Source organism: Gastrolobium bilobum, unplaced genomic scaffold (assembly GCF_033153095.1).
Source record: "Gastrolobium bilobum isolate Gb01-03AN ecotype WA unplaced genomic scaffold, APGP_CSIRO_Gbil_v1 utg7803, whole genome shotgun sequence".
Lineage (NCBI taxonomy): Eukaryota > Viridiplantae > Streptophyta > Magnoliopsida > Fabales > Fabaceae > Gastrolobium > Gastrolobium bilobum.
This window is the reverse complement of record NW_026898482.1, coordinates 484,186-498,303: the sequence shown is the minus strand read 5'-3', so window position 1 is coordinate 498,303 and position 14,118 is coordinate 484,186. Positions and strand designations below refer to the sequence as shown.

The window sequence follows — 14,118 nt, the reverse complement described above, 5'->3', positions numbered from 1 at the left end:
TGAAAGAATAACAAGTTTAAATGAAATTTTTATAGTTGATTTTTTTGTATTTAACCACTTTAATTTATTAATTGTATGAGTAATTAAATGCAAGTAAGATTAATATTTAAGATTAAAATATTTTATACTAATATAATATGACCATATCCCATATTTAAACTATGTATTTATAATACATTTAAACTTTTTTTCATTCGCAATAACTTTTGTATAAAAAAAATTAAATTAGTCATTACATTGCATAAATTCTTCAATCAAAATGGCGAACTGCACAAATCACCCTTTGTAAGTTGTCAAGTGGAACGTTAACAATAATATGATTTAGGGATGTTCAACCCGAATCAATTTAATTAAAATTTAAAATTGAAAGTATTTAAAAAGGTCGCATAAATAAAAATTTATGTTAATAGTCCACCCTCAAATTATTTTTTGGATAATTCCACCCTAGTACTAATCACCGGTGAGTTCATGTTGCATGCCTTGCAGCATAGCCTTGGTTCGTATCTTGATATACTTGGTGTGACTCGCGGACCCAGTCACACGCACAAGTACATGAACTTTTGGAAAAAAATAAAAAATTGTTTACATAAGAAGAGTTTCATAATAGGGTTCTATTTTTCTCATGTTGTAGGAGATAAGTATCTCCTACTATAGATACATAATATGGTGGAGCCCACCATCCATTAAAAAAAGAAAAAAGAAAAAATGATGTCATAATTTTTTATGTGAGAGAAACATGAGATAGTTATCTCATGTAAAATGAGACAATTATTTCCCTTCATAATATGCCTTCTCTCAAGTCCGACCACAAGGCTTTTATTAGTCTCAAACCCAATATATATATAAAAAAAAAAACTCTGTCTCTGTATCCGTATACTGCCCAAGGAAAATGGAATGGATATAATTTTTTTCATCTTATTATAAGGTAAAATACACACATATAAAAGTATATTAAATTTTATTTTTATTTTTCTTTCATATTTTCACATAATCTTATATGGGTCTCGTATATTTTTATGTGTATAAAAGATAATTGTTCCATTATAATAATTTAGTTATTCTTGATTACTATTTTTTTTATGTTAAGTTGAATTTTTTTTATATTCTTTTATTTTTAATGTATTTTTTTGGAGGTAAACTCCACCACTAAGTGTGCGGACAGGAATAAATTTTCCTGGGTCTGCCACTGCTTGGTGTTTTTGATATTTTTGTAAGTTGGTAGCAAATTATTATAGATGAGCCCAACGTGAGATGACGTACTATAGGTGAAATTGGAAAAGAGAAGAGAAGGGTATCTGTTGTCCATTAAAATTTAAAAAAAAAATGTTATTTTGTGTGTTTAGAATTTTCTTATATACTAGCTGATTTTATCTTGAATGAAAATAAATAAGCTATTTGTTAGTTTATCTTATGAGTTAGGATTGAACTCTAATCTCTTTTGATGATAGGATCTTGACTAGAGGTGAAAATGAGCTGGGTTGGGTCGAGCTTTATCATGAAAAAGTCAAATCCATGCTAAAATATTTTAATTGGTCTGGCCTGATAGTATAATATGGGTATAACTATTAGCCTGACTTGACCCATCTATAAAAAAATCAATGGTCTGTCCTGGCCTGTTGACATGTTAATTTTAATTTTTAACTTCCAAGCACAACCATGAATCAACTTCACAAAATACTTAAAATTTATTGTTAAAATAAAAATCACAATTTCAACATCTAAACAAAATCTTGAATCACAATAACAACTCATCACAATCTGCATTTATGTCACTTTCAGAAGCAAAATGCTCAAATTAAATAATATATATTTCATCAGATCCAACAAACCAATCCATATTGTGTAAATCAAAATAACTATATGAATCCAACAAACACATCATAATGTTTGTAGTAATCAAAAACTTCTCATCATCTTTTTCCCCCCTTCAAATACAATTCCAAGGTTACATAAGTTGACAAACAATTTGTAAATGTAGAAAACAAAATACAAGATTAAAGAATAAAAAAAAAATAAGAAACAAAATACCTTTTAATACATCCTACATGCTAGGGGTGTTCGCGGTCTGGATTGGATCGGTTTTGGAAGCAAAAACCATCCGATCTAATCCCTTCGGTTTGATCATATAATCATCCATTCGATTTTGATTTTTTTTCAAATCCGAACCAATCCAATCCAATCCAATTTTTTTCGGTTTGGATTGAATCGGTTTTCGGTTTTTTGAAAATCTTAAAATTTATTTCATGATTATTGTGCAAATAACATCTTTCGTATATATTGGCTTTGTAATTTTTTTTTTGAAATACAAAAGCATTAGTAAACAATAATATAATTTTTTTAATTTTGACAATGAGATATGAAGCTCTACAAAGATAAAATTTTGTTGATAAGAGATGACTAGATTTTTTCTTGGGTTTAGAAATTTTTAGGCTATAATTAGGGAAATACCCAAATAGGTAGAGGGAAATTAATATATTGGATCGGTTTAGATTGGATCGATTTTCATCAACCCATCCAAAAACCGATCCAATCCAATTAAAATTTGCGGTTTTTAATCGATTTTCGTTTTTTCGGTTCTCGGTTTATTCGGTTATCGGGTTTTCGGTTCGTTCACCGCGGTTTGAATCTGTTTGGATCGGTTGATGAACGCCCCTACTACATGCTGAGATGTTGGTTCCTCCTACATAAGAAATAAAATCAGATTTCTATTAAAATTTAATAAAATATAATTCAATTAAAAAATAATTTCAATTGATTAAATTTATGTCTTTTGTTTTTTCTTCAAGTCGTACTTATTACGTAGTCAATCTCCTCCACATATTAAAGATTGGATGATATCTTCAGCCAAACTAGAACGATAAGCATCAATAACTCTTCCTCCAACACTAAATGTTGATTGTGATGTTATTGTAGAGATTGATACAGATCTAATGCCCCTCTCAAAGGTGATATTGGTGAGGATTAAACTTAGGTCCTTCCACCACCTACTCAGTTCTCATGCACCAACTGAGCTATCACAATTTGGTACTATTATGAATAATATTATTTTATGTTATTTAAAATAAATAACATGATATAGGTCGGCCTATAGGTTTATAGGCCTGATATGTTAATAAAAGCTTATGATTTGCTTTCTAAATAAGTTTGTTTAAAAGCTCGAGCGTGTTCTATTTTATTGTATGTAATAAGTAAAGACTGGCCTGATATAAGTTAGACCATAGGCTCTGTAAGCCGGTCCGTCCCACTTTCACCCATAATCTTGACAAAATGCTAATTTAGCATTTATAAAATATGTATTATTATTAAATAATGTAAATTAATTTTAATAATGAGACACGAAATTTCACAACAAAGGAAAGTACGTAATCAAACAAAAAAGGTGATGTGTCAGTGTAATAGGTAATAACTTGTCTGTGTCTCGTACGTGTCTGTTATCCCTTATCATTTATCCAGTTTTTAATCAAAATTTAAAAATCGATTCAATTCGGAACAAGCAAATTTGTGTGTCTGTGTCTCGTGTCTGTTATCATTTATCCAATTTTTAATCAAAATTTAAAAATCGATTCTTTTCGAAGCAAGCAAATTTGAGTGTCCGTGTCTCGTGTCTCCTATCATTTATCCAGTTTTTAATCAAAATTTAAAAATTGATACAATTCAAAACAAGCAATATTAAAAAATACTATATATATATTTTAAAATAATATTTACTCGAAAGCAAATTGAGTTAATAGCCCACCGTTATATTAATCACCAGCGAGTCCATGCTCCATGCTAGGATGACAAAGTGGGCAGCCCGTTCCGCCATCAACTAGTCAAAAAATGAGTCAGCTCATTCTGTTCCGCTTTTGAAAGCGGGCTTGGTGGGTTGGACCGCCAGTCCGAGTCTATTTTACACTGACCCGCCTCGACCCTCCTATGCCCGCCATCAACTCACCAAAAAATGAACCCGCTCCGCCCCGCCCCTCCTCGCTTTTCAGATGGGTTGAAAAACTCAGCCCACCCCACCCCATTTAGCGGGTAGGGCGGGTTGGCCCGCCGAGCCGAGCCGTGCCCATTTTACCATCTCTTCTTGCAGCATATCCCTCTTGGCTTTATAAATACCAAATTACACGGTTTCAAATTAGTAAATCCTTCATATTTTTAGTAGGTCACTGTGTTCTTAATATTTTCACTAAAAAAAATATATTATTTGTGGAGGTTATTTTTTGGGAGCACGTCTTTGGTGCTACTGGAGTATATATCTCTTTACTAAAAGTAGAAAAGAGAGATGATTTTGAGGAAAATAACCATACAAGGAAGATAAAATGATAAAAAATGTTAATATACCCCAAATCTCATTTGCTTTGTCGATCCAGATTATGGACTGAACAATTGAATCATCTATTGAGCGATGGAGCCAAGCCAACATCATCATGTTGCATCTCTCCCATGCTGAATACTTCACATTATCTTCTGATGGAGCTTTTATAGTACCATTCACAAAGCCAAGCTTGTTCTTCGAAGTCAGAGCCACTTTAATTGCTAGTGACCAGGAGTGATAATTTCTTCCGTTCATCGATGGAGTAACTAGGATTAGAGAAGGAGATTCGTTTGGGTGAAGATAATAAGGATCTGAAATTTGGTTTGATTCTGCCATGGTAGCAGTGTAAAGGAAAAGGAAAAAGAAAAACAGAGTATTTGGTTGCGGAAGACGATGGATGGACCAGAGCTTTCAAAGCTCTGATACCATCTTAGAAATCGTGAATCATCTCATTCATTGAAAAATCAAAATCCTTAGCCTTTTCACTATCCTTTCTATTATATACATCATCCCTAAAATACTGAGCCAAATAACTAACTAACAGCTAGATGTACACGTCAGCTAACAAACTAACTGACTCAACAAACTAATTGCTATGTATTATCTAACTGACTCTTACTTATCAGGTTTGGGGTATATTAACAAAAAAAAAGGAAAAATGTTTGTCATTTTAAATGACACAAAGTTATGTCATTTTTAATGAAACTACGTCGTTTTGGTAAGTTTTTACATTCTCTCTCCTCTATTTTCTTTTTATTTCTAATTTTATAAATTATAGAAAATGATAAAACACACCAAAACGACGTAGTTTCATTAAAAATGACACAAAGTTGTGTCATTTAAAATGACAAACACTAAACCCAAAAAATATATATTATATTTTCTAAATTAAGTAAATGATGCACTAAGTTCAGTACTCTTTAAGTACCGAAGATATTTCCATTATGTGGAGGCTAATAAAATCTCCAATAATTATGTGCATTGTGGCTGTTTTAAGACAACCTCACTGTATTTTCAATTTTTGTCCGTTTTTATAATTTTGTGGAGGGTTTGACTCCAAAATATTTATAATTTTAAAATGTGAAAAATGTTATATTTACAAAAAATTTATTTACAAACTCTTATAAACTACATTAAAAGTATTTAATCAAAAATATATTACCGATAATACTTAATATAATTTGTAAAAAAAATTCATAAGCACATTTTTCCTTGAATTTTTTTAAAATTTTCGAAGAATGACCGTTATAGGGCTTGATCGGAGTCTCTTTGTATAAGCAAGAAGATCCAAGTCCAAGGCTTATCCGAGTCTCTCAGAATGGACGAAGAGACTGTTCAGAAGCAGGGCATTGTCACCATTTTGGGCTCTGACTTTGATAGCAACAGAGCTTCTGCCACTTCTTTGCCTCGTACACTGTCCGCAGACATGTCTTCAAAGAAATGGCTTTTTCAAAATGGGTTTTCTCCAATGAAAAAGATTTCTTCATGCGAAGAACTCTCACACTCACACACTTCCATTTTCTTCGATCAAGTATTTTCACTTGATCTTGGGTTTATGCTTGGATCAATCTCTACTTGATCTTCCCTCTATTTCTTTTTGTTTTCTCTAATTGTAGAATTCCTCCATTTTAATTGTGTCATTTTTGTTGTTGATTTGAAATAATGATGACTTTCCTGCTTGGGTGTGCACAATTCTTATGCTGAGAACATGGATTCCGATGAATCTTGCATTTCCTCCTATTCGATGTGTCTTCAGCACTAACAATGTCATCGTATTTGGGCACTGTCGTGTGACTTTTTCAAATTTTTTTATTTGTAATTTTCACTCTATGCTTCCCGTTCTCTTTTCCCAAATTTATCTTGAAATGATTTTGTTGATTTCGTCTAACAAATCTAGTCATTGTCATGCGCTGGTTTCCTCTGCATATTTTGCTATACCTCACAAGATGAAGATCATATTCATTTATTTCCGATTTTGCATGAACTATTTTGATACCTACATTTATCATCCAAAAGATCCTTCCGAATTTTGTGAGTGACATTAAAAATGCTTGTCAATATTCAAGTCTATTCAAAATTAGAAATAGAAGGTACTAGTTGATTGGAATCACCATTTTTATTAGTTAAGTTGGTTCTTTGTTATTCGTTTCTTTTTTAAATTATGTATTTGGTTTGATTTTTGCAGGATATAAGGAAAACTAATAGAAACCAAGAATGCAGATATCTTACTTTTTATATAGGGTTATATTTATTTTATTTTATATGATATAACCAACTTTTCTACACATTTAAAAAAGGATTGGGTCTCACCACTCTTTTTCTCTCTTCTCTTATATGTAGATTCCACGAGATAACTATTTTCTTACAATATATAAAAAAGTATTACTGGAGTGAAAGATTTAGCAAATCACATGGTGATTGGAAAGTATGTTATCTATTCAGTACTTTTAGCGATATTATGTTTTCTTAACATTTTATTTCCTCATTTGGATAGTCACCCTTTGATTTAGATCTTATTTTATTTATTTGTTTGTTTTATTTAACCAGATTGTGTTTAGTTATTTTTTAGGTTTGAGACACTTGCTAGTGCAGACAGCAACGGTGATGTCCAGTTTTGGGACAGCAAACATGGAACTCTCTTACAAGCTCATTCTTTACACAAGGGAGATGTAAATGCAGCATCCCTAGTCATGATAGGGTGTTCTCTACTAGTTTTGATGGCAAGATATGGAGTTACATAATTTGTGAGTTTTTATGAAACCATAGTAATTAATGTTTTTCACATTGCCATGGGCTGTTAATGATTTTACTTGTATCATTTTAGTGTTAAAAAATAAATAAAACAAATGAATAGTGAAGCATGTGGCTTATGGAATTCAATGTTTACAGGCCAATGATTATATATGAACAGAACGTGAAGACTAATGCCAAGTGATCTAACCCCAAGGAATTGGGGAAAATTACACACGGTTATGTTATGTCTGGTCCATATAAGAACGGATAAATATTATGGTTGGTCATAGTGCGATCTCTATTTTATTACACAGAATCAATGTTGTTGAGATATGTTCTGAGACTGAAACAAAAGGAGATATTGCAGATGGCAGAATTTAATTTTAATCAGAAAAAAAAATTTCATGTATCAAATTATCAAAATATTTTTCGTTATTACATAAATCTATTAGAAAAAAAATACTTAAAATTTTCAAAGTAATAAGATTGATGTTATTTTAACAAATAATAAATGTAAAAATTTTAAAATATAATATAAAATTAAATTAGAAAAGAATGTGCAAATTATATGTACATATACATATATGAAATTTTCACGTGATCTTTATGAACATTTTCATGTGATGTTAATGAAATTTTTTTTTTTGGTATAACCTGGATGTTAATGAAAATTTAGTTCATGTGATTTTTGTGAATACATTTTTTTATCTTTTATATTTTAATTTAGTTTGAGCATATAAATTTTAGTTTGCAACTTGGTAAGCCTTATAGGTCGTATTAGGTTTTATAATTTTTTATAATAGGTCAGACCAAACCTATAAATTAGGCCTTTAATAGGATAATAGGTCAGTATAAGCTTTAAATATTTTACAACTTGGCCCATTTATACCCCTGTGACCTATGAAGAACATCAACGTAGAGGGACAATAAACTTCACAATTAAAAAAAAACATGGAACAATCAGCAACAAATGTCTAAAATCATTTAAATGACACTGGATCCACATAAATCATTTAATCAGTGTTTAGATATTTTAAAAATACAAAAAAAACTAAGTTGTTAATGAATATGTACAAGAATCTTTCATACTTCGTATACATACATTTATCTTTATTGATTTTTTTCTTTAACAGTTTCTACTTATTAATCGTCAAAATTCTCATTCTTGTTGTGAAATTAAATACAAATAACACCAAGAAAAATTTCAATTCCATTACCAATAGCAACTATAGCTCTTCATTAAAATAATTTTTTTTTTAAAAAGGTAAACGTAAAATAGCATTCCATTTTTCAAAAGAAATAAAATCAATAAATACAACCACACATAAAAAAAAGTTGTAAATATAAAAAAGGGACATGAGTGAAAGAAACACTCAATAAACAATTATGGTCGGCAAAGACAAAGAATTTCTCTTTTACAATGTTCAAAAATGCAAATCAATTCCATTAAAAATTTCAATTCTTGGTCTGAAATTAAATACAAATAACACCAAGAAAAATTTCAATTCCATTACCAATAGCAACTATAGCTCTTCATTAAAATAATTTTTTTTTAAAAGGTAAACGTAAAATAGCATTCCATTTTTCAAAAGAAATAAAATCAATAAATACAACCACACATAAAAAGGGGCATGAGTTTTCACTCATGTTAGAAACACTCAATAAACAATTATGGTCAGCAAAGATAAAGAATTTTTCTTTTACAATGTTCAAAAATGCAAATCAATTTTTTCCCCCGCGACAATATAATTACCAATGCATATTCCAAAAACATATATCCGGAGAATCTTAAGAAAGGAACGAAACATCGTACCTTGTCACAGAATGGCCGGGTTCTAGGTGGTGAGTGCGAATAAGAAAAAAAAGGTTAGAAGAAAATCCTAATTGGAAAAAGATGAAAGAATAAGAAGAAAGCAATCTGTTATCTGGTCACACACGCAAAGCAACTCCAAATCTTTGTCTGTTACCATTTTTACAATTTTAGCTAGGGCCCAATTATAATTATTTATATAATTATATATAATAAATAAAATTTGTTGAAAATATAGCTAGGGCCCAAGTCCTATGTAAGTATATTGTGGCTAGCCACTGGATACTGCATGTGGATACCTGCAAGACACTCAAACATTTAAGTTAGTATTTGAATAATGAGTTGATAAGTATAATGAAAAAGATGATTATGCTTGGATCTTGGCGTCTTTATTTATAGTATGCGGCAAGACCTGCTTGTAGGTTCAGTATACCGCCTTAGTATGATGACATGGTTAATATGTCTTCTCAATTGTTGATTATGGTTGGTTTTCTAGCCTACCCTTCACACGGGATGCCTCTTAACGAGTTATATTACTGAGACTTGGCTGGAATCTTGTTCTTATGATTTAGTTGTCTGTGTTATAAAATATCTTACGGAATTATATGTACACGTATCTAACACAGAGGCGGACCGGCGCTGTTGCCTGTGTCTACACATGCAGACACGAAACTTTGAGAATTTTTTTTTTCAAAAGGGTGGGTGATTTAGGTCAAGTAAAAAAAAAATTAAGAAGATTGAAAAAAAAAAAAGTAAACATAGGCCCAACCCAACCAACCCATATAATTAAAAGTTTAAAACTTAAACCCTATCTCATTGCTTTGTCTCTTCTTCTTTTTTTGAAACATAAACCTTATTAGCTCCAAACCTTAACAGACATCAATGATTCCTGAAATTCAATCTTCATCAAGTGGAGGAGAATCGCACGGGATTTTTCACGTTTTTTTGTGAAGCAAAAGTGACCAACTTTGGATCAAATAGACATCGACAGAGGTGAATTTTTGATCAATTAACCCCTACAATTAATACATTTAATTTATTTATTTTTTAAAAATATCTTCGGGAGCACTGCCCCCGAACCCCCATTTTAAGTGTGCACACATAAACAAAATTTTTTTAGTCCGCCACTGATCTAACATGTTTTGTTACTCATTAATTAAATTTTTAGTTTAAATCTTTTACTTATGGTGAGTTGTTCTTTAATTGGACCCTTTATGACTCATAATATAAGTCTAAATTACCAAGCATGATGCCCAAACCTCACCATTTTAATTCCATGTATATACAATAACATTTCTATAAGTGAATAATCGAAAAGGGAAACAAACTATAAACTGAAAAGGTACAGATAAGAATAAGAGAATGAAGAATTATTTTTGACAAGCGTTTTCATAACTATTAATTACTATTAAGAGGTTCGTTTAAATTAAGATATACTAACTTATAATATATATTTGTCTCTTAAAAAAATTAAATGCAATTTTTTAAAATAAAAAATGATACTATGAATTGAATAAATCATAAGTAAGAAAAAATAAGGCCTTTTGACCTTGGCAGTGTTGTTTTTGTAATGTATGCTCGGAATAATTTGTGGATCAAAAGTTTTGCCAATATAATGCATAACAACGCGGTTGGAGAATTGACGTTTAAGGACGTGATAGAAAGCATACCGCGTCCTGTGCAATTTTTTTGGCACGGTCATCAGAGCTCCTAAGACGTGATACCTTACCTACCACGTCCAGTACAGGTCTGTCAGTGCTTTTAAGACATGATACCTTACCTGCCGCGTCCTGTGCAAAATGATTTTGGTAATAAGAATATTTTACTCTTTGTACAGACTAACGCTATCGTATTCATATCAAATACCAAACAAAATAATATTATCTTATCATGATGTGCGAATACATAAGCTCGGTCCAGTCTTCATGTTGTAGCAGCTAACTGAAACAGTGCAGCGTAAGATGAACCACCCTTCGACAAAGCCTTCATTGCACTGTGTTTGACCTGTTTCACTCTCTCCCTTATGGGGTTATCCTTCAAGCTTTCGTCCACCACCATAATCTGCCTCACCATACTCGCTATCTCTTCCCTGTTCACCACTTTCTTTGTGGGCAACACCTTGGGCCTCACCGCCACGCCCAACTCCTCTGCCAACAATGTGGCATTCATTCTCTGCTCCGCATAGAGCGGCCAAACGATCATGGGCACACCGTTGGTGATGCTCTCTAAGGTGGAACTCCACCCACAATGCGACAAGAATCCCCCGACGGAGGGATGTCTCAAGATGTCTACTTGTGGGGCCCAATGTGGGACCAACAGGCCCACTTTGTGTGTCCGAGATATGAACCCCTCCGGCAAGTAATTTGACAACTGATCGCCGCCGCCGCTACACGCGGTGGTAAAGAAGGCAGCGTCGGAAGCACCTCCGGTCGGAGGGCGCATCACCCATATAAATCTTTGTTGACTCAACTCCAAACCACAAGCCAACTCGGTCATCTGCTCGTACGACAGAGTTCCTCCACTTCCAAACGACACATAAATCACAGACTCACTCGGTTGTTTATGAAGCCACTGCACCACCAACTCACTAGTTGGGTTAGTTTCTGACACGTGTTGTCTCACCAGAGGTCCGACACTATAAACGGGAACCTTCAGGATCCGACCCAATAAATCTCCATCTCGCAGTGCTTGAAGGTCTTTGTGCTGAAGCTCCTCCCATGTGTTTATCAGTATTCCATCACCTCTTGGGATCCCATTCGCTACGCCTAGATATTCTTGATACTCGATGACATTCCTGTCCAGCATGGGTTCGACCACATCTTCAGGACGAACCGAGTTGCAACCTGGTATTTTTAAGGGTTCTTTTTGGTCCACGTACTGTCCTTCCACTTGTTTGTCCAACGCAGGAGAATATATGACCAACGATAAAAACCAAGCGTGCGAAGCAACAAATACGTATTTGGGCATGTTGAGTTCCTGGGCTATGGACAAAGCCTCGGTACCGAATACGTCGACGACGAGCACAGAAGGACGAACGGTCATGTCAGAAAGTGCAGATCTAATGGCAGGCAGTGCTTCACGCATCATCACGCACAAGCGAGTGACCATGCCAGCGTCACCGTCGATGTTTGCTGATGGGATTTCAACGACATCAATGAGCTCGGATGTCATGGCTGATTTGAGAATATTGGTTTCTGCTTCTGAAGTATTGGAAGTGACGGCAAGGATAGTGACTTTGAAATTGTTGGACAGGACGAAGCGTTTACCAAGCTCGATCACAGGGATTAGATGGCCAAGGCCTGGGCTGGAAACCAGAACTATGTGTTCTGGCCTGTGCTTGTGCAAGTTCATGTCCATGAGATCGAGCAAGAGAGGAGGGAGGAAGAAGGAAAATTTTGGTTGGATATCTTGGTCAAAGTTCAAGATGCATGACATACAGGAAGTAATAATTGAGTTCAATAAATATTTTTGTTTTCTGTGTATACTATCGTTAGGTGTCTGTTGTATTCGATTCATGACATAGCAAGTAATATTATCTTTTTGGATAGTTTGCGGTTTGAATTTTATCTGCACTCTTCATGTCTTCTTCTGAGTGGTTCAAGGGTGGTGATTGATTGAGACATTTGAACGAGGAAATTGGTGGTTGTGCATTTTATAATGTGGTAGCAAATGCATATACAGTGACAGGTGTGTATCTAGCCAGGTTTGGATATTTGACTGAGTGAATCGGGAGGAAATAATACGTAAGTCCAAGAGTAGCTTGCTAGTGAAGGTACGTTCCGTTGCGCTAATAGCGCAAGGAGACGTGTATCAGCTAGCATCGAGCAGAAGATGCTTGGTCTTGTGATGAGATGCGACACTGAATGGCGGCTGGAGAGTGTACCCATGGAATAAATAAATTTTAGGTGCGTCTTGTTGCATCTAAATTCAGTGTATGTCATCAATGAGAATATTACACGTCAAAAGAAAGAGAACGAATTTGAAGGAGACAGAATTTTGGCTGACATATAATATTTTCATTAGTGAAATGCACTGAGTCTTTGGTATAACAACAACAGTAGTATCAAATATTTATTCTTATTCCATCATGAAATTGAAATTGATGGGTTACCGGATCTCTTGGTGGTATGTTATTGGGCCAAATTGATGGCCCATAACAAATTTATTTATTTATTTTGACTTCTTCTGTAAGCGATTATTTATGTTCCACTCCGATATTGCCAACGAACTAGCTCATATTGGCCGTCCTATTGATGATCTGGGCCTTGTAATTCATGCCCTTATACGCCTTAGTTCCACCCTATGTGTTCGAATCTTTGTTAAAAAATAAATATAGAATACAAAGATTAGCTTTTGCCAATTCCAATTCAAATAGGACCCGTTTCTATCAAACTTGATGTATCAGAGAGAAATACATATTGGTCAATTAGTCAACATCTTGGTTTTTCTTTGTGGAAGAAATGTCTGAGATTGATATTTGTTACTATTTTCTGTTTATTAATTTAAAATTTAAAATTTAAAATTTAAAATTTGTTGTTTTATATTATTTATTTGGAACCATTTTTTCTTACCCCTTATTTCCTCAACACGAGGCTACAAATGTCAAGCTACAATAATATCCCACAAAGAAAGCAAAAACGTAGAAAATGACCAAACCAATTTGATCACAAAATGAAATAACTTTCCTAATGAAGACAAAACACGAAAGTCTAAGTCCCCGCCATTGCCACTACGCTCTCATCATTCATGCACCTTATGCATTGAACTAATATTGATGATTGCATCTTGAAATGGCATTGAATCCTTTTACGAAACTACTTTATTGAATGCTTTACTGATATTGTTTTTCATGGAAGTTAAAGGATAAATAAAATAAAAAGAGATTTTTTTAATTGATTATAACTGGACAAAGTCATAGCACGAAAACCTCAAAACTACTGGAAATATCATTCTCATTATTGTTTAGTGATTTTATCCCATTCCAAGGAAGAAATAAAGAGGCTGCTGATCACATTAATGGTGATCTCACGAATTTGTCTATCAAGACAGCAATGACTTATGACTATACTAGAACTGATCAATTCGAGGTTGCAAATGGAAAGAGCCTTCGTATATCTTGAGTTTATTCTTATCCTCTACACCTTTCTTTTATTGTTCCTTGATATTTTGAGGTGAAGGTTATCAATAAAGATGTAAATGAGTCAGATGAAATTTGACTTTAATTTAAATAGGTTCGGTTTATAGAAAATAATTCAAACTTGACTTGGCTTATTAG

At 33.2% G+C, this 14,118-nt stretch overlaps 1 protein-coding gene across 1 annotated transcript; it reads right to left on the bottom strand.

The window, feature by feature from the left end:
* Nucleotides 1–9,110: 9,110 nt before the first annotated feature.
* Nucleotides 9,111–12,249, bottom strand: LOC133316719 (anthocyanidin 3-O-glucosyltransferase 5-like). Its single transcript, XM_061518501.1, has 2 exons — nucleotides 10,514–12,249; nucleotides 9,111–9,142 (listed from the first exon to the last, which is right to left on the bottom strand). Exon 1 carries the CDS (start codon nucleotides 12,198–12,200, stop codon nucleotides 10,767–10,769), a length of 1,434 nt encoding a protein of 477 aa, XP_061374485.1. The 5' UTR covers nucleotides 12,201–12,249; the 3' UTR covers nucleotides 9,111–9,142; nucleotides 10,514–10,766.
* Between the last annotated feature and the right edge of the window lie 1,869 nt (nucleotides 12,250–14,118).